Source organism: Ostrea edulis, chromosome 7 (assembly GCF_947568905.1).
Source record: "Ostrea edulis chromosome 7, xbOstEdul1.1, whole genome shotgun sequence".
Taxonomy (NCBI): Eukaryota; Metazoa; Mollusca; class Bivalvia; order Ostreida; family Ostreidae; genus Ostrea; species Ostrea edulis.
This window is the reverse complement of record NC_079170.1, coordinates 39801097-39822849: the sequence shown is the minus strand read 5'-3', so window position 1 is coordinate 39822849 and position 21753 is coordinate 39801097. Positions and strand designations below refer to the sequence as shown.

Below are 21753 nucleotides of genomic sequence, written 5' to 3'. Positions count from 1 at the left end.
TTTTGCAGCCCTTCACTGGAAGTGGTGACGTCTCCATATGAGTGAAAGTTTCTCGAGAGGGACGTTAAACAATATTCAATCAATCAATCATTGACAGTGTACAGCGAAATTCAATTATGTACTGCATTGTTGTTCATTGTACAGTGTATAGCCAAAGTCAATTAGGTACAGCAACTCTGAAAAATTGATATTAAAAAGATGCCGAAGTTCTTTATTGACAATGTCGTCGTAGTGTTTCGTGATCGATCACTGTTCTTATTCTTCAGCTGTTCATACATACCCTGCTCTGATCTCGATCACTGTTCTTATTCTTCAGCTGTTCATATATACCCTGCTCTGATCTCGTGATGACAAATACCCTACAAACGTTATACATTGATTCTGAATTTCTCAGAAAGCTCATATCGGATATGCACGAGCAGTGTGACATTGTGAAAATATAATTTCTCCACATACTATACAGATCTATATACAATGCACTTAAAATACGAAGTGTTAGTCCCAAGTACATGTTGGACACCCTAGAAAAATAATCACATGGGGTAAAATCCATTCATTTGGGGAAAAATTCTGGATCTGCATTTGTACATGTACATATGCAGATGTACAGCTATAAAACTGTACAATGTACATGCACCAAAGTTGATATCTTTTTTTTTTTTACTTGTACACCCAAATTATCAGACTATGAACATTATGTACTTTGGACGATCAAAACTTAAGATGATTTTCGCAAGCTTTAAGTCCTTCTACTTTCGCAAGTTGAGACTATTTGGTTGCACTAACCAAATATGTATGTTACATACAGTTCTTGAAAATGTTGACAACCGTGCATAGCTATATGATTAACATTTCTTCATTGTTCGATGAGGGGTTCTTGACCATGATGAAAGTCAAACCATTGAAATGAATGATTAGCAATGTTTTAATGGTTTTCGTTTCCTAAATTGTTCTGTTAATTCGGATATCGGGTATCACGGTTACTTCAGTGACGTAATTGAAACACGAAGTTAACGGTCTTCAATGATTGAGTAGTAAAATTTACTATTGTTCCTCATCAGAAAAAGGAAATATTTTTGAATATCTCTAATATCTTAAATGATAGAAACGAAAAACCTTGAGTGATAATAGGAGAAAATTGATACAACTTTCTTTGTTTAGAATTAAAGTTTACATGAAATGCCCTTGAAATATGCTACAAATTACTCCCGTTTTGTACTTGACAATGATTGTTCGTTATGGTAGCATGGCGCCATATTATGCATATTCCTTTTCTATACAATAATTGCTCGTTATGCTAACATGCTGATGTGTTATTTGTATTCCGATTGACTTTTCCTTTAAGGCATCAATATGTATTACCATGTCGCAACATTGCATTAATAGCAAGATCTATCATAACGTTGTTTGCCGAAATTGTTGTTTTCCCCGTAAATAGATTTAAACTCAACAGTATCCTGCTTTTATTTTGAATGCATGCAAATATTTGATGGAAAGTTTTCACATTGCTACAGCTTCGTACACTGCCAACATAATGCTGTCTACCTCCCCTTAGATGTTAGTGTTCAGACGGGTAGCAAAAGTGTCTCAAAGGTTATTCAAAACAGGATGGGAAAATAACTTTAAATATAGATAAGAATAATTTTGAATGGTTTCCTAGTCCTTCCGATCCAGTGAGTTTGACATTTTGTCCACATTAGTTACTTTTTTTCTTACACTGTAATTCTAACTTATTGACCTACGTTTTCAATGACATGCACACTTATTTACCTACATTTTCAATGACATGAACACTTATTTACCTACGTTTTCAATGACATGCACACTTATTTACCTACGTTTTCAATGACATGCACACCTTCGTCCTCTATCAGTACATCAGTTAATCCGTCCCACCCCGTTTTGCACACGTTTATTGTTATTCTTTGAGATACAGGTATATAAATTAGGCTTTCGTTTTTCACACAAAAATGTTGACCTTTGTTTAACATTTGCTTTCCATGCTTTTTCCGTTTTGTTTTGTGATAATGAAAAGATCAACAACATGCATAATCAGGCAAATAGAAAAATGTTTTTTGATCGAGAAGAATGAGAGAGATCCCAGGAAGAAGACGAATCATAACTAGTTATACGAATTTATATTGCATGTGCTGTGATTCCGCATGACTAGTTATACGAATTTATATTGCATGTGCTGTGATTCCGCATGACTAGTTATATACGAATTTATATTGCATGTGCTGTGATTTCGCATGACTAGTTATATACGAATTTATATTGCATGTGCTGTGATTTCGCATGACTAGTTATACGAATTTATATTGCATGTGCTGTGATTCTGCATGACTAGTTATACGGATTTATATTGCATGTGCTGTGATTCCGCATGACTAGTTATGCGAATTTATATTGCATGTGTTGTGATTCCGCATGACTAGTTATACGAATTTATATTGCATGTGCTGTGATTCCGCATGACTAGTTATATACGAATTTATATTGCATGTGCTGTGATTCCGCATGACTAGTTATATACGAATTTATATTGCATGTGCTGTGATTCCACATGACTAGTTATATACGAATTTATATTGCATGTGCTGTGATTCCGCATGACTAGTTATACAAATTTATATTACATGTGCTGTGATTCCGCATGAGGAACACACATCTCTCAGTCCCCTGACATAGAAATGTTTTAATTGTGTTTTTATTGTAGTTATGATGTGATGTTGTATACCACGCTTGTCATTGATACGTTGCAATGAATCACCATTCTTATTCATAGAATATGTGTGATTATGTGAAAAAGTGAAGATAAAGAACAGCAATGAATCTCCTAAATCCTATAAAGAATACGAAACTGGAAATATGACGACACGTACCTCTAGAAAATGAATCAGTGCTTAGGGGAAGTAAGTATTCCCTGTTGTCCGGTCACACCCGCCGTGAGCCCTTTATATTGATCAGGTAAACCGTGTAATCCCTAGTTATAATCAGTATGTCAAAACGACGAAATTGTCACGGGCAATAACTCTTATGCTGTTTTTTCTCTACTGTATGTCTGTCATACAACGATTTCCCCGATATCCACAATGAATTTATCTATGTTTAGTAAGTAGCAACTATTGAAACTGTTGAAATGAAAATATTGTCATTAAAACAAATTTTTATGCATCTTTATTAGTCTGTTCAATGAAATTGTGCGAGTTTTCTTCTGTTGATCTTTGAAAGGTGGCAACATGTATATTTTCATTGGCTATTGCTTATATTCCGTGAAAATGAATGTAGTTTTTTCCTACTTTGAACCATTAATATTGATAGGTCACACGGGATTGGAGCTACCTTAAGTGATAGTAGTGGAACATCTGTAACATCAACTCTCTTGTCAGTAGCTTGCCTCGATTTAAAAACTAAAATTGATCATACGCAAAACATGATACGTGTACCACGCTAAACAGTGACGTTAGCGTCACCATGTCAATCCACTAATGTTATAGAAAACGGTTGTGTCTATCATTTGTTTCTATCTGACCTATAAACGAAACACACCGATAGGGTGAGGTGGTGTGATTATACATATAAAGTATCTCCATCAAATCAGTCAAGACCACTCTTTCCACGAGGATCCGCGTTAGAATAGGTTCTCAGTACCCGTTGTTTGTCGTAAGAGACGAGTAAATGGGGGAGGTCTTTCGTATAAAAAAGAAAAAACCTAGGTCCCGTGTCACAGCAGTTATGACATGATAAAGATCCCTTCCTGTTCAAAGGCTGTAAGCACAGAGCATAGACCTAAAATTTTGCAGCCCTTCACTGGTGTTGTAGAGTGAGCCTTCCCCCATAATGAGATGTCCCCCGGGAAGCCTGGCTCTAGAGTGAGCCTTCCCCCGGAAGCCTGGCTCTAGAGTGCGCCTTCCCCCTGGGGAAAGGCTCACTCTAGAGCCAGACTTTCGGGGGGAAGTCTCACTATGGGGGGAAGTCTGGCTCTATAACACCGGCATTAATGACGTCTCCATATTGTTGAAAACTTCTCGAGCGGGACGTTAAACAATATGCTATCAATTAATCAATCAGTCTTCATCATTATTTCAAATTAATCTATGGTTTTTCAAACAATAATGTTATTTGAAAAACTCTGAAAAAGACATATCACACTTTACTGTAATTATTTGATTGGGAAGCATGATACCGACACCTGTTTTGAGACAACACCAGTATAATAGTGAAAATGTAAATACGGAGCACAATTGTGATTCAATATTTCTTTAATTTACAATACATACACATATCAAAACAAATATTAAACATTTCTAAAGCAACCAAAAAAAAAAAAAAAAAAAAGGTTGAAAATTTGAACTCTTTGTCGACATCTAATCATTCACAGATATTGGTCAGCTTTGTGACAGCATAGAAACAATTTTACACAGCCACTGTGTTTTGATTCTTTTCTTGTGGATTTGTGTTTTTAGTCCCTTGGAGGATTTTTCACTCACTTCGTGACGTCACCAGATGTGGGATGACAATTCAATCGACACTTAAAATGTATATGAAAGGTTAAGATAACGAACAGTGATCAATCTCATAACTCCCATTTAATCAATACAAACTAGAGATTTGGGCAAACACGGACCCCAATGTTACCGATAGGCAACTACTCGTCTTTGGTTTTGTGAGTAAACTGAACGTTTAGGTCATTTTTAGCTTTTTTAATATTGTATGGGACACACACGTAAATTGATCATGTATCGCCTATAGTCAAATAAAATCTTTGTGTGAAATGATAATGTGGAAAATATTTTTCATAAAAAATTAAAGAAGTGATTTTCGAAATGCAAAGTAACTTGATAAGCTAAATATTCTCAAAACTTGAAAACTATCACATGGATACAATATCATAAAACAGTGCTGAATAGTCACGAAAAAATAATTCCAACATTTGAAACATAATCTATTCAAAGGAGCATTAAACAAATGCTGTTCGTCTTGTTTAATACCGATTGTCAGGCCGTTCTAGGCACACTGATTTTGACTACGGATAACTACGTTTACCTGATCAAGATATAGTACTCACGATGGACGTATCCGGTCGACAGTGGATGCTTAGTCCTCCAAGGCACCTGATCCCACCTCTGGTGTATCCAGGGGCCGTGTTTGCCCAACTTTCTATTTTGTATTGCTTATAGGAGTTATGAGATTGATTTCTGGTCGGTATCTTGACCTTTCATATACAGTTTGCACATTCCTTGTAACAGGTATCATATGCAGTTATATATATATATATATATATATATATATATATATATATATACAGTGAAACTTCTCTAAACCGGCCGGCTCTCGGACTGGAAAAAACGGCCGGTTTAGAGGGATGGCCGGTATACTGAGAATTGAGCAATTATAGACGTTTCATCTCAATATTCACAAAGTAGGTACTGTTCACTTTCATCTGGTGATCTATGATCAATTATCGGTGGAGATTAAACTAGTCCGCTTGTACCTAAAGGTAATTATGAATTACAAGAAATATTCTCGCTGAAATCCTCTAATTTTCAACTGAAAATCTATAACAGGATACATAAAGAAAACACAGAGGCCTATTATTGGAATTCCTCTTACCTATAAAAACTCTGTTTACATTCATCGCTTATGTCATTAACAATTTTGTTTTGACGTTTTTAAAAAGTACAGTAGTAAAAATGAAATTGTAATTTGAATATTTCTTTGGAATTTTAAGTCTATGGAAACCAAGAAAATTAATCTATCTTTTAATAATTATCATTAACAGTCATGGGTTTGTTCTTTATTAACTACCGCTTATATACCCATACGGTAATGTAGTGTAACAATATGGCGTCTGATACTGTATTCATTCGATATGTTCCGAACTGTTTTTTACATTTTGTACAGAATTTGGAAGGGTCCCTTGGGTTAGCTAAGTGTCAGTTAACACCCTTGACAGCACAGGTAAACATTAGAAAATAAAGAGGCCACTAGTGTTTTTCACACCTCCAGTCGATAATTTCCCACCTGGCCAGTAGGTCAGTCAATTTGCACACCTGGACAATCTTGATCTTCCTCTGGCCAAACTTTTCTTGTCTCAAAAAGTGGCCGGTATGTTAAGGGTAAAATACACATGCTTGTTAACAAATGTACTTTAAAAAGTGGTCGATGTCCGGTTTTCAGGGGTGGCCGGTTTTGTAAGACTTTCTTTGTAAGGAAATGTTAAGATTTCTGCCGGGACTTTGAAAATCGGCCGATATTCAGGGAGAACCGGTTTTCTGAGGGGCCGGTTTGGAGAAGTTTCACTGTATATATATATATATATATATATATATATATATATATATATTAAAAGAAATAAAATAAACAGTACACAAAGTTAAAAATTTAACGCAAGCGCTTTCATTTTATAATCCTCAGGCGTTACATTTTAAAATAGTTTTGAAATGGCCTGACGTCATAATTTTTAACTTTGTGTACTGTTTATTTTATTTCTTTTAATATTTTATACCGGACACGGTGATTTTTTTAAAAACACAATTTGGATATATATATATATATATATATATATATATATATATATAAGGGACATTCCATCCCTTCCTTGGATCAAAGAAACCAATTACACGTGGTAACTATATAGAAAAGAAATCAACAACAGAATTCCTAAACCAACGATATTCATTAACTACCAGCTATAATACTAATTATAGGTGCATAGAAGGGTGAAGATTACTATTGACCGGTCACACCCGCCGTGAGACCTATATCTTGATCAGGTTAACAGTGATATCCGTTGTCAAAATCAGTGTACGAAGAACGACCTAACAATCGGTATGAAATACGTCAAACAGCATTTGACCCAATGATAGGTTGTATTGGCAAACGTTATAACGACCATAGAATGTGCGAAATGCTGACTTCAGTCGAAACTGTCGAAACCCCTGTACCATCAACTTGTTTGTCAGTAGCTTGCCTCGATTTAAATACTGACCACATGCAGAACAAGGTCTTGCGTTTCCAATCAGTTGAGATATATAAGCACCAAGTGCAGGTAATAATGGAATATTGTTACATAAATATGGGAATAATTTACGAAGCATATACATCATTAAGCAAACATGAAAATACTCAAATCATCTAGGTACTTAGAAATTTCTGTATTTCTTTTCTTTTAAAAGATTTACTGGATCCTTGATTAACCAATATTTGTTTCATCGATTGAAATGTAGGTCTGCTTGATAGATCATCTTTCCAGCATATCTCCATTATCCCATGAAGAAAGTCGGTACAATCTTTATGCCGAGACATGCGGTGTTCATTTGTAACTTTTTCTTTGATTTCTGAGTCTTCGAGGTCTACATAATGAAACATAAAACATATTTAGCTAGATCTAAGTTACGCATGAAATAAATTTGCAGTTTGAAATATTTCACTTTTCTACCAAAAACAATCAATTCAATATAGAATCGTTGCACATTGAAGGAATTTCCTAATTTTATTCTGAAGATTTAACGACTTTAACCTAGACAAAAAAGCAACAACAAAAAAAAAAAAAAAAAGGGGGGGGGGGGCTGGTTGATGAGAAAAATGATAACTTGGTACAATTGTAACGCAGTGAAAATTGACGGTGATGATTATGATTCTTTTAATGCTTTTAGCTCCTTTTGTTGTGTCAGGCGATCAACATTATCCGTAGGAAGTTTCATGTGTCTTCTAAAAACAATACCGATAAATATAACAACTTTATACAATGGATTAGAAGAATCGTGTTATTCTATCTTTTAACACACCCACCCCTTTCATTTCCAAATTATTCCCATATGAAATATCTAATTTACTTTTGTATGGAACTTCCCCTTTGGAGATTATTTCGAATATAACAACTCCAAAAGACCACAAGTCTGATTTTGATCCAAATTTTTTTCTGTGTAGAATCTCAGGAGCAGACCAACGGTCCTGGAAAGGAAGTTCTTCACCTAAAGCAAAGAAGTATTATTTTCACAAATAACCGATCAATATATTCAGATCTCTAACTTTTCAATGGTGATCTTGACCTTTTTCAAAAGGCCTTCTAATACACAAGCAATAGACATCAATAAGCCATGTATAACGCCTCTCCGTTACATATAGTCATATGGTCCAGACGATAAAAAACTAATAGCAAAATTGCATAATGTATAACTAGCAAACTGTGGAAAACTGTTGTAAACATAATAAAAGATATGGAGAGAAAAAGTACCTACGTTAAGCATATCTAATTAATAAAATGTTGAATTTGAAATGCTTTAGTGCTCTTTTAGCATAATTGATAGGGAAGTGATCGACGTTATTCATCTCATGGACGATATTCCTAAGATGGTGCTTGAATTTGAAGGAGGTAAGATGGTAACACAATATTCATGAACGGATCTGTACTACAAGTGACGACAGATACTTAGTTTCTTTACTTACTCATAATCTTACTCATCTTCATTGGGTCGCAGTGCAAATATTCAGCAAAGTGAAGTCCTCCTACTTTCAAAGTGTTCCTTTCTCCGAGAAAAATGTTTGATGCACATAAATCCCTATGAGAATACTTACTTTGGTGAAGAAACACCATTCCGTTTGATATCTACAAAAACGTAAGAATATGAGCTTTTGAGTTTTATGGTGAAGCGACAGATGTAGAAGACAACAACTTATATTGGTTTTTCTTCAGAATACACTCCAAACACGAAAATCCAACAACACCCTATATTCTTAAAGTGTCGCATGAAAGGTGAATATAACGTATAGTTATCAATCTCATAACTCCTATAAGGAATACAAAATAGAGAGGTGCAAACACGGACCCCGGGATATACTAGATGTGGGATTAGGTGCATAAGAGGAGGAAACATCCCTAGCAATCCGAATGAAATAAGTCAGAGAGCATTCAACTCAGTGATAGGTTGTACTGTCAAACTAGATCGTTATAACGACCATAGAATTTGCGAAATGCTGACTTTAAACGTGACTGTTGAAATCTGTACCATCAACCTGTCTCTCAGTAGCCTGCCTCGATTTAAAAACTGACCATAAACAGAACAAGCTCTTGTATATCGAATCCGTTGTGGGATATAAACACCTTATGCAGGTGATAATGGAATATTGCTACATAAATATGGGAAGTTGACGATGGAGAAGCTGAAATAATCTCGTTTGTCATAAAGTTGAGATGTTAGTTTGGCGTTAATATCTATTTTCAATAAATAATATCAAAGTATGAAGCAAACGTGGACGACTATGTGGTGTCCTGTAGTTCACAGGGATCTATCGAATCGACATATGAATGAAAATTCTTATTGTTAATAGATAATATGTCGTCGATATATCTAAATGTCGAATTAAAGGACACAGAAAGATATTTGTTCTTCTCACGTAGAAGTTTTTGAATAAATTTTGCTTCATATTCATCAGCATATAATGCAGGTCAGCTAACAAAGGAGAACAATTCGTGCCGATGGGAATTCCAACAGACTGTTGGAAGACCCGATTACCTAAGACCACGAAGGTATTGTAAATGAGGAACACTAGCATATTTTTTATTTGAACGTCATAGTAAAATATATTAAGCCAATAAGAAATTCATAGAAGCACTGAAAAGGTCTTGACATTGGTGGTTATTTGGATTAACGGTGAAGATAAAGAACCGTGATTAATCTCATAACTCCTTTAAAGGGTCTGATTCATGATATTCCCCAAAATTTTGTTTTTCACTTTTGAAGATCAGAATCTACTTGTCTAATGTGTTTAAAAGATTTCACACAAAAATTAAGGTTATACATTATCACAGAAGCTCATTTTAGAGAGTTCATTTTTTGTTTTGTAAACAAATATTGTGGTATGTTTTTGTTTACGAAATTTTCAAAAGAAAGGGTTATCGATCTAAGTTTATTATATCTTTCACATTTCAAGCATACTTCAGGTAAAATGTGTCATCTAAAAGTTAAAATTTGTGACTATGCAAAATTTAGATGCTTTGTTACAAAATTAACATTTCACTGGTGTGTTTGTATACATGAAAAGACTCGAGTCTTTGTTTACATAACACAGATTTAAGGCTAAAATATTGCTTTTATTTTTGCATTCAGAAGGTCAAAATGTTGGCTGTCAACATTAAATGAGTTATATTCTTAATGTTTCACATAAGAAATAAAAAATATTTTGTTCAAAAATCGTGAACCAGTCCCTTTAAGAAATCTCAAATTTTCTATGCAACTCGCGTTTTTATCATGAGACATACATGTATATTACATATACAAATATCATTTCCTACACACTACAACAAATCTTGATAATTTACATTGTTAACAGAATAACAATAAATCTGTCTTTATATGCTTTATAAGGTTAACAATTGTTCGCTATCTTATTACATGTCTGTCATCAGATGACAAGGATACAATGGTATATACTGTTCACTTCTTTATTATGATTACCAGGGCCGTAACTGCCGATGAGGCAGACGAGGCAACTGCCTCGTCTGATTTTTTGGCAAAAAAGAAAATAAAATTATATAAATGTTATATTATAGGATATATGTTTAAAATGAAGACAAGCACCTTTGTCTTTGACACCATATTACGATTCTTTACATAGTACAAATGAAACACAAACATGATAAATTGGGATTTAAAAAGTGTCATTTTCAGTCGTAAAGTCAATCGGCGGCCCCCAATCCCCTGCCTCCCCTGATTTAGAACCCTACTTACGGCCCTGATTACATATGATTCAGATTGATTGATTGTTTCTTGTTTAACGTCCCTCTCGAGAATTTTTCACACATGTAGAGACGTCACCAAGACCGGTGAAGGGCTTCAAATCTAGCCTATGTTCCGCGCTTACGGGCATTGGGTAGTGTCTTAAGCTTACTGTGACACGGAACATCCGTTTTTAAGGTAATCTCCGAGGACCCGTGACATTCGCACCTGATGCCGAGCGTTTGGTGATGGAACTGTCACTACGCATTTTAACGACATGGGTTTGTCGCGGGCGGGATTCGAACCCGGCCTTCCGCATTCGGGGTGAACACTCTAACTCAAGGCAATGGATCATTCATAAAGGGAAATATACATGAAGGACGGAGTACCTTTATATAAGTATTATATATTGTATGGAATTTACTACTAAACCTGTGAGTAAAAATTTGTCCTTTTTCAACAAAGTACACGCTGTTATGAAAATCATTGCATGCTTTAGCATTTTTGGAAAACAATATTATAGATTGGGCCTGCGTATCTTTTTATTCCATCCTCAAAAGTCGAGCAAAAAAAATCCATAATAATAGATGTATAGAGACAAATCAGATTGGGATGTTATTGTTGTCAATTGTTGTATCCAATGTATATGTGGTCGCATATTGTTTTGCCCAACTATCTATTTTGTATTGCTTGTAGGAGTTATGAGATTGATCACTGTTCGTTATCTTCACCTTGCATATTTGCGTTCAATAAATATGAAAATATCAAATACACACTTGACAGTTTTAAGGTACTGAGCTAGTTTAAAAATGCCGCAAGTACACATTCAACATTTTAATATGTTGCTGTTAAAAATGAAAGACGAATGAAACATGTGCTTACTTTTATGAGCGCATCATTTATTTCTTGGGAGGTGAAGTTCACATCGTTTCTCCGTACATAATGAAGCAGAGTGCAGTTTACAAGATCAGTCACGATGACGAAAGGAGAACCTTTGCTGCACATTCCAAATATTTCTAGTATATTTTCATTGGAAAATTTACAAAGATTTATGGCTTCTCGGACTGCATCGTCACCCAGTCTGAACCTAGGTCTAGAAATACGTTTTGTTTTCTGTTTCTCTTCCAGAAGTTTGTAAATGAAAATTGAATATCTTTTGGCTGATTTCAAACAACCTGTAAAGCGTAAAACATATTCATAATTTTTTATCATCACATAATCTGTGTCATTTGAAATATGTGAATATAAAATAAATTGAGTGAGGATATAAATGTTGATGCGTAGTTTTAAATTATCCTAGTTTGAATACATGAATTTCTAGGTTTATTATTCCATATTCTATGGATGTACCTTTATAAATGTCGAAGCAGTGACAAGTCTGTAATGTTCCACAGAGCGTGATTGCAGTTCTATCAATCTCAAAACCAGTGAATGGTATCAATGATGTTTCATGTTTGTAAGGATCTGTCAATCTTCCGTACCGTTCTGATATTTCTATATCTTAAAAATGCAAAAAATCAATAGCACAACTGTAACATAAATAAATCCGCGGGAATTACAGGGTAGTCTACAAATCTTTACATTTTCAAGCTCATAGACGACCAACTATTTCTAACCTTGATGATATTTCAATAGAGTGGATATGTTAGAGAAACGTTCGTCACTACACGCATCTGCAGGCATATAATACTGAATGTTTTCTTCACCACACTGCTTGATTTCAATATGTGCAACACCCGGGATCTGGGAAGCGTCAACGTATTTCAATGACAAGGTAAATGAACGTTCGTCATCTGAAATAATCACGCTTCAAGTTTAGCATTTACATTTTAAATCTTATATTAAAACCATTACATTTTTGGATTAGTCATTGTCTAGTTCCCTTTTTAAGTATTGTTTCTTACTGTTGTCATGTTAATCATGATATCGGCTTTCTCTGTGTTGCGAAAAATATACATATTATCATTGTTGCATGCAAAATACATATGCACATTCAGTAAATCTTAAAACGTTCAATCAAATGAAAAGAATCCCTCCTTAAGGCAATATTTGCTTTAAAGTTGTATAGATATCGCATCATACTGGTATTCTTTCTATCGTTATTATTGTGCATATATATTTATCATTGTTTTCCCCATATTTCATTTCTATCAAATTACATTTATGTTTCACATAACGTGATTTAGACTAAATTAACTGCAGTTAGGTGTATATAAGGACGTTCTATACATCTTACGTTAGTAAGAACACGCTGGTGAGTGGTATCATGAAGATATGTAAGCAAAGACGACATGAGACAGTCTATGTAATCAGATTAACCGATCCTGCAGAAATCATTCAATACTTTTACATGCATTTATTCTATACCCAATGCTTCACTGATGAAATAAGTTCCAGGGTGGATGTTTTCTCGTGATAAAAGTTCCGCTGCCCTTCCCTTGCCAAGTGGTAGCCAACACCTAAAGTGTTATTGCAAAATCATTAAACTTGATTCAATCAATCATGATAGTAATGATAGTCAAACCCTTAATATTGGAAAAAATAAAAACCAGCAAAATATTGGACTTTTAACGAAATGACTCACTCTTGAAGTTGGATCGGAATTTCTTGAACTTCTTCAGAGTCTGAGGGCTGTAGTGTTTGCTTGATTTTATTTTCTAATTGTGTAAATGTTGGACGCCGTGATTCATATTTGCTCCAGCATAATTGCATGATGCGGTAATAGTGTTCACTGCATATCCCATACGGTCTTGGAAGTCTAAAACCCATCTCTAGCTTCAAACCTATTTCGTAGTCTTCTAGGTCTAAAATGTAAGTGTACACATAATTTTTTTTTCATAAGGACAGTTAATATTTAAAAAGCATTGTGTTGTAAAAAAATAATGAAATTGTTTTCGATATTTAGATATATCGACTACGTATATCTAGTAACATTATTGGTTTTCGTTCATGCGTTCATTCGATATATGCAATTGAACTCAAAATAAAAGAAACCACAGCCTTCCAACACTGCTCCATATTTAGATATCTTATTGAAAATAGATGCGAACGGCTAACTAGCATCTCAACTTTATGACAAAGAAAATGATTTCAGCTTCCCATATTTATATAGCAATATTTTGTTATCATTTGCATATGATGTGTATGTCTCTACAATGATGCGATACGTGAGAGCATGCCTTTTGTATGATTAATATTGAAATCGAGGCAGTCCACTGACAAATAAGTTGATATTACAGGATTTCAACAGTCTTGTTTGAAGTCAGAGTTTCGCAAATGCTATAGTGTTTATAATAATCTTATTTGCGAATACAACCTGTCAATAAGTCAAATACTGTCTGATGTGTTTCATACCAATTGTTAGATCGTTCTTTACATACTGCTTTTGTCTACCGGTTACATTGTTCACTCGATCAAGATAGAGAGTTCACGACGAGTACAGCCGGTCAACAGGGGATGTTTACTCCACCTATGCATCCGATCCCACCTCTGGTGTATCCTGAAGTCCGTGTTTGCGCTATTTTTAATTTTGTATTCTTTATGGGATTTATGAGATTGGTCAATATTTGTTATCTTCGCTAATTTATTATCACTAAACCGTATACCTGTGTTGAGTTTTCCCATTGTATTCAGTCTTATTTATTCAACTCAAAACCGAATTCTTATATTTCTATAGCATTGCAATTTAGATATTTGAAAACATCAAAAGAAACCTTCATCATAAATTATGTATATTTCATGGATTTTTACATTGTTGCCATAACTGACCTCATGAAAATACATTTTGCGAATGTGTACGACTTCCCCATAAATATTGAGCATGAAAAAGACCGTGAATTGTTATATTTGCATTACCACTTCATTTTCCCTAAATTGGTGAAAGATAAAATTTCGTTAAAATAAAAAAAAAATGAAAGTTATAATAAACCAACAGATTAAAAAAAATAAATAAATAGAAAAAAAAAAAAAAAACCAACAACAAACAAACAAAAAACAAAAACAAACAAACAAAAAAACAACAACAAAGTAATAAAAAAAAACAAAGAAAAAAAAACGAAACCAAAAAACCCACCCACTTATCAGAATGAAAAAGGGGAAGATAACGAACAGTTATCAGTCGCATACATCCTATAAACGATACATAATGGCAAGTACGGCTCATGCGGGCCCCATAGAAACACCAGAACTGTGATCTGGTGCCTGGGAGGGGTAAACATGGTGATCGTGATCCGTGATAAAAAAAATCGGAACCGAAAGAACGGTCTGACAAATGACACGAAACACGGAAGACAACATCCTATCTAATTACATTGTATTTGCAAATAATATTATGATAATGACCATGTATAACTTTGGAAATGCATACTGTAAAGGGGACTGTCCGACATATTTTGTTTAAACGTTTATTATACGAAGAATATGCTCTCAAGCATCGAATCCATTTTCTAACGTTGATCAAGGTCATTGAAGAAAAGATAAAAATATTTGTCTAGATGATAATTTTGTAATGGAAAGCATCCCTCTTAATCATTATAGTCAATTGTGCATCTGAACAAAATCATTCGCATTTTGGATACACGAAAAGTAAGTCGTCGACACTTAGAAACAATTATATATGCATTTTATGTTACACTTAAAGCAGCTTCATGATTGTCATAAGATATGACATATGATGTGAAGCGACTATGATGAGAACATAAATCACGACATAATTTGTTCATAATAGAGATTCAAAGTCTGAAAAAGTGTGATTGGTACATAGGTTCCTTTTTCTAGTAACCATTATGATATCATTACTGATTTACCGGCATAAGGTAGATTTCCAAATGTGAAAATTTCGTGAAGGAGAATTCCGAACGCCCACACGTCTGATTTCGTCCCAAACCGCTTTTGAAGTAAAAGCTCGGGTGGAGACCATCTCACTGATGGCAGATTTTCTATGGATGAATCAGTGTGATTATTAAAACGTTTTAATTTTTAGACCACAGAATAAGTAATGATTGTTTTTGAGTCTTGAATACATACACTATCAAATTAGATATTGAGTCTGATCAACGTAAACTCAATACAATTATTAATCCTAACCACGACCTATTTATTTCTTGTAATTTCAATTTTTTTTAATTATCTGTTGTACCTATTTTCAGGATGAAACTCACTGTTGATAACAATTGGGTCTTTTTCAAGGTATTTCGAACAGTGGAACCGTCCAATTTTTACTTGTAGACGTTCCCCTAGAAGTATGCTCTCAGAACGGAGACATCCGTGGGCAAATCCTCGTTTATGGATATAGTACATACCTTTGATAATCTAAAGACATGAGAGTTTCTATTATCAATACTGGTAATCACAAATTCTTTATTTTTCATGATTACAAGAAGCGTTTAGGAAAAGTTATATTACAAAAGGTGTTATTAAAATGAAGTATTTGGACTATTTTAGTACCTGTTCTAGAATGACGAAAATATCGTTCTGACATAGATACGTAACATTCCTACAGTAACGTTGCAAGTTCCCGGTCACGGGTTCCGTGATTATCATCAAAGGTGGTGGCTGTGACACAAACCCGATCAATTGAAGTATGTGTTCATCTGAGAATGACTTCATTACTTCAACCTCTTGTATTATATCATCAGCAGAATGTATTTCCTCGTATTTTCCAATAACAAAAACGTTGATTGAAACATGCTTATGTCCTTCTAATGTTCCTGCAATGACATTCCTTAAAATGACATTTAAAGCACTTATCTTTTTTCTTTGATATACTTCAATTGATATTGTACATACCTGAATAAAGACAATAAAGAGAGGACTCTTCACACAAATCTCCAATTATCAAATCCTGTGTTTGGAATTGCTGACCAGAGTAAAGTTTTGTAGGAAGCGGTTGCGGGAAGATCTTGGAGGGCTTGCATGGCATTTCATCCAAAATGTCCGTACCTGCAAATGGCAGTTGAATGTTAAATAAACATTTCTTAGGCTTGCAATCTCACATTTGTTTCATCTCCTCATTAACATCAATGTTGGAGAACATACTTGATCCTTTATCTATCAAAATCAAATTGAACGACAAAAACATCATTTATTTTGCTGAGGCTGCTGAAATATTGCTCTGTCAGACATTCAGAAATCACACAAAAATCGGTGTGATGTAAAAAGAAATAACTTAGAGAAATCCTTCATTTAGTACATGCAATTACCCAATATTTACGATGAATTACACCTACTTATGATATAACTCAAAGTTGTTTTAACAATAAATTATTCATGATATTTTTTCCTTGCAATATCTGGGGCATTAAATGAAATAATTTATCAATGATAATTTCTGATAATGATATTCTACGGCATAACTGGTAACGAGGTGTGGAGCCAGAGACAATGCATTTAAAACCCTAAGCCCCATTGATACTTCGATTCATTTTATGTTTGGTGTCATCGATCTTGTCAAACAGACATACGGATTAAATAAATACTATGGAAAAATAGTATTGCTTTGGGGCTTAACGACAAAACAAAAATGAAGAAATGTAAAGCAGTCAGACTACATCAAGATATAGTTTATATATCTCAACTGATTCGATACGCAAGAGCCTGTTCTACATATATAGTCAGTTTTTAAATCGAGGCAAGCTACTGACAAACAAGTTGATGGTAGAAGGGTTTCAACAGTCTCGATTGAAGTCAGCATGTCGCAAATTATATGTCGTTAGAGATATCTAGTTCGTCAATACAACCTATCAATGGATCAAATGCTGCCTGACGTGTTTCATTCCGATTGTTAGGTCGTTCCTGGCACACTGCTTTTGACTACGGATAACTCCGTTTACCTGATCAAAATATAGGGCTCACGGCGGGTGTGACCGGTCGACAGGGGATGCTTACTCGTCCTAGGTACCTGATCCCAGGTCTGGTATATCCAGGGTCCATGTTTGCCCACCTCTCTGTTTTGTATTACTTATAGGAGTTATGAGATTGATCACTGTTCGTTATCTTCGCCTTTTATATTGAAGTTATTGATAGTAATATAAAACTATAATGACTAGTGTGCTTACGAAAAAGGAAACATGTAAATTGGGAGAAACCATGATATAGAATCGATTGCAAGTAGCTAAAAATTTCACAACTTTATTTTTGTCAACGTACAGATAATTCTTAACGGTCAGCAGGTCAGTATATCCGAGGTCAAGGTCACTAACAGACGAGCTATGTCTTATATGCATAATAATCTTATCCCACGGATAAGTGGTGAACGTTTTACCTCTCAGACTTTATACTGTGGAGGTTGGTACACATCAATGTGCATTTGATTCATATGCCTTGGCAGGTCAGTCCAAGGTCAATGTCACTATTTGCGTCTCTAACACATTGGTTCCTTTCAGCGTCTTATCTTGTGGAATACTGTACAATCTACACAACACTTGGTGACAATTTATTAATGGAGAAGACTAAACGTTCGTGCTTTTCTACACTGAACACGCCTTTATCCTGTCACTTCTATTGGAAATCCTTATAATAGACATTAATGTCGACGGGTCCTGAACTGAAGTTTTGGGAATTAAATTGGTTTCCGTTACTATGCGTGATTAATTATTCGGTATGTGTGCATTATATTGTGATTTGGGGAGAAGGGGAATATATGGTTTATAAAAATCTCTTGATAATCTACATCTTCGCCAGCCAAGGGTGCCACTTCACTGTAGTAATACCGTAGAGCGTCACCCTTGGCTAACGAAGATGGGCACTCCTCGAAAAACTGCGGAATATGGAAACAAATATTGTAAAAGAAATCTAGGGTAATATATAGTACTAAGCATTTGCGTGTCACTGAATTCGTTGTCACATGCTGTACCTAATCATCTAATCATGTGAAAGTTATATGCGTGGCAAAAGTCAATGTCATATATGTAAATGATCTCCGAATTAACCTGGCTGATTCGAGATGGATCTAGATTTGAAGAAGATAACGGTACGCTATTATATATACGTTATATCCAAGAAGATAACGGTACACTATATACTCAGAATGTCGTTTTGATGTCCAGGAGTCAAAAGTACTTTTCAGGGAATATGCGCTGTCATTATATGAGCCTTAACGCCCAATCCCTACACCAGAAACTCTGCCAAGGGATCATGTATTTCACAAACTTGATTGCGGACTATCTGATCTACGTACACAGTTTGTTTGTTCTATCTTCTTGAGTAAAACAAATTGTTTTAATGGCCCTTGGCTCCAAGGGAGATGATCAAATTAAGGTTTTTGCTCCCCATTTTAATAAATGCAACATGAAACATTGAAATGTTAAAGTACAACAGACAGAAACAGGTCACAGAAGATCATCTCAGTATAGTAATTTAATAATGACGAAATACTCACTTTTCTGGTAGAACTCTATCAGAGACTGCAGGTGGGGGAAGACGTTTTCCCGTTTTATGTAAACATCACCACTGGTGTTTAACTTCAATATTTTGACATGAGCTATAAAATGTCCCTTGATTGACAATGTGTAAGATGTTCCTGAAAACGACATTTTTATAACTGTATGTATGGATACAATGATTTAAAGTAACAAGGCATTTTTCTCTTCGAATCAAAAAACATTGATTAACAATTTTTGGATAATCTGGTTAGCGCAGCATAAGTTAATTCAATTTTGGTGGGACATTTGTTTGTGAATCTTCGAGATGCAGAATAAAAAACGATGAAATTATCAGTAATGATTGTTAAAGTTTCGAAATAGATCAGGTGATCATTCGTTTGGAGTCCGTGATAATTGGGTACACACTATCCAAAAGTAAAATAACACAAGAAAATACATTGATCATGCAACAAATGTACAGAAAATTACGTATATGTAATATTGCTCTGTGTTGTTTCATTTCCCCCCAATCAACATATGTGTGTTTATAGATAAAACTGTTTTGTTCTGAAAAACTTTGTTTCCTATCATTATCAAATAAGGGAAATACTAGTACGTGTTATCTATTGGAAAACTATCCATACAAAGGCTAAAATCATACGGTAGTCACAACGTATGGTTATGTGTCCCAGGAGTGTCGGGTTATTTCAAGCACGAAACTGTTGCAGTTTCTGCTGCGTCTGGTTCCTCTTTGAAAGCAGATAATTCTGATGGAGGAGACAAAAATGAATAAAGGAATGCTCTCTGTTTTTAAGGTGTTTATTTGAGCTTGGCTTGGGTTGTAAGGAAACCCATACATGCATTGGAGATGGATGTCACCGTAATGTTATTTACTATCACGAATCACTCCGTTGAGGAAAGCATTATTTTTTTTTTTTAGATGTTCATAGGTCAAGTTGTATTCAAGTGTATTACGAAAAAGTGCAATATGAGGAAAAATGATGTTTTACCACACTCTTCACTGATAAAATATGTCCCAACATCAACATTTGAGGGCGACAGAATCAGTTCTGCATCAGAAGTCCCGATTGGTAACCACCATCTGAAACAAAACGAGAATTAATGGATTGATTAACTGAATATTATTTAACGTCTCTTTCCAGAATCATTCACTCATATGGAGACGTTATCATTGCCATTGAAGGTCCGCAAAAGTTTGACCTATTCTTGTCGCTTATGGCCTTTGAGCAGGAAGGGATCTTCGTGATACAGCTGCTGTTACACAGGACCTCGGTTTTTGCGATCTCAATTAAAATCTTCTCCTATTCACATATGCATCCATCTTATTTACATCATATACCAGACATTCATACTTTGTACTTACATAATGAATTCCATTTCATACCTTTGCAAATGATGATAAGGGTATGGATATTTAGCATTAAGGTCCAGACACCACTGTACGGAGTCTGCACTAGAGCTGCAATTTGATAACTTCCGGGAAAATATAAGGGATATGTTGAGACTTTTAATACGCGTAGTAAAGATTATTCGCATTCCAGCATTGCTGTAGCGAGGTTTAATGATCATAGTAACGAGGTCATGGAAGGAGCGCAGTAGCCACTGTTGCATCGCTGTAAAAATGTAAAGTTCACCGGGTTTGATCGTCAATACAAGTACTTTGATGAAGGCTTTCTACACCGGCCTTACGCTCCATGCACGACCAAGATGATGATGGACTGTTAAATCCTCATTTGATATGTTTGCCCAACTCTCTATTTTGCATTGCTTATAGGAGTTATGAGATCGAGCACTGTTCGTTATTTTCACCTTTCAGTGTGTATACATAATACACATACCTAAAAGACAAAGATTAGTAAACATTTTGGTGTTGGGTGATTGAGCAGTAAATGGGAAATTAATAAACACCTCAAACTTTATTCAGATTACGCGAATAAATTACAAAAACAAGATAGAAGTTTATTATAATATAAAAAAAGACCTTGATAGTTTCTATTTTGAATATGCATTTCTTGTCTTGGAATAGACCCCGTCAATACTCCCTGTCTCTTTCCTGTCATGCTCATACGAATGGGTTGTGGTATTGAATTCACTTCATCTTATTCTAGTCGATCCATGCTCCGAAGATAATGCTATGTTGATTTTTTTGGTTACGAATTGTGTTTTACTTAGGTAGATAGTAGTAACTTTATTTGTTGTTTTAAGTATCATTTGAAAAATTGTCCTTCATATACACTCGGCATTAATTCCACATTTGGTGATTGTACTTATACTCTAACTACCCTTTCAAAAAATAGAATTCATCAACACCATGTCTCCCGCCGTGAGCCATATATCTTGATCAGGTAGTCAAAATCAGTGAGCTAACGAACAGTATAACAATCGGTAAGAAACATGTCAGACAGTATTTGACCCAATGATAGGTTGTATTGGCAAACTAAATCGTTATAACGACCATATGATTTGCGAAATGCTGATTTTAAGACTGTTGAAATTCCTGCACCATCAACTTGTTTGTCAGGAGTCTGCCTCGATTTAAAAACTGGCCTTACGCAGAACAAGCTCTTGCGTATCGAATCAGTTGAGATATATAAACACCATATGCAGGTGATAATGGAACATTGCTACTTTAATATGGAAAGTTGACG

At 34.8% G+C, this 21753-nt stretch overlaps 1 protein-coding gene across 1 annotated transcript in view; it reads right to left on the bottom strand.

Annotated features, from left to right (window-relative positions):
• Positions 1-4247: 4247 nt before the first annotated feature.
• Positions 4248-21753, bottom strand: part of LOC125657197 (uncharacterized) — a 59357-nt gene continuing 41851 nt past the window's right edge. The window contains exons 5-18 of the mRNA XM_048887847.2: positions 20095-20186; positions 19102-19242; positions 16512-16664; positions 16170-16432; positions 15884-16034; positions 15530-15661; positions 13309-13528; positions 13092-13183; positions 12341-12517; positions 12075-12224; positions 11607-11899; positions 8455-8614; positions 7842-7979; positions 4248-7358 (exon numbers count right to left, since the gene is read on the bottom strand). Coding sequence (XP_048743804.2) covers positions 7141-7358; positions 7842-7979; positions 8455-8614; positions 11607-11899; positions 12075-12224; positions 12341-12517; positions 13092-13183; positions 13309-13528; positions 15530-15661; positions 15884-16034; positions 16170-16432; positions 16512-16664; positions 19102-19242; positions 20095-20186 — 2380 coding nt within the window. The 3' untranslated portion in view covers positions 4248-7140. The remainder of the gene's footprint in view (positions 7359-7841; positions 7980-8454; positions 8615-11606; positions 11900-12074; positions 12225-12340; positions 12518-13091; positions 13184-13308; positions 13529-15529; positions 15662-15883; positions 16035-16169; positions 16433-16511; positions 16665-19101; positions 19243-20094; positions 20187-21753) is intronic.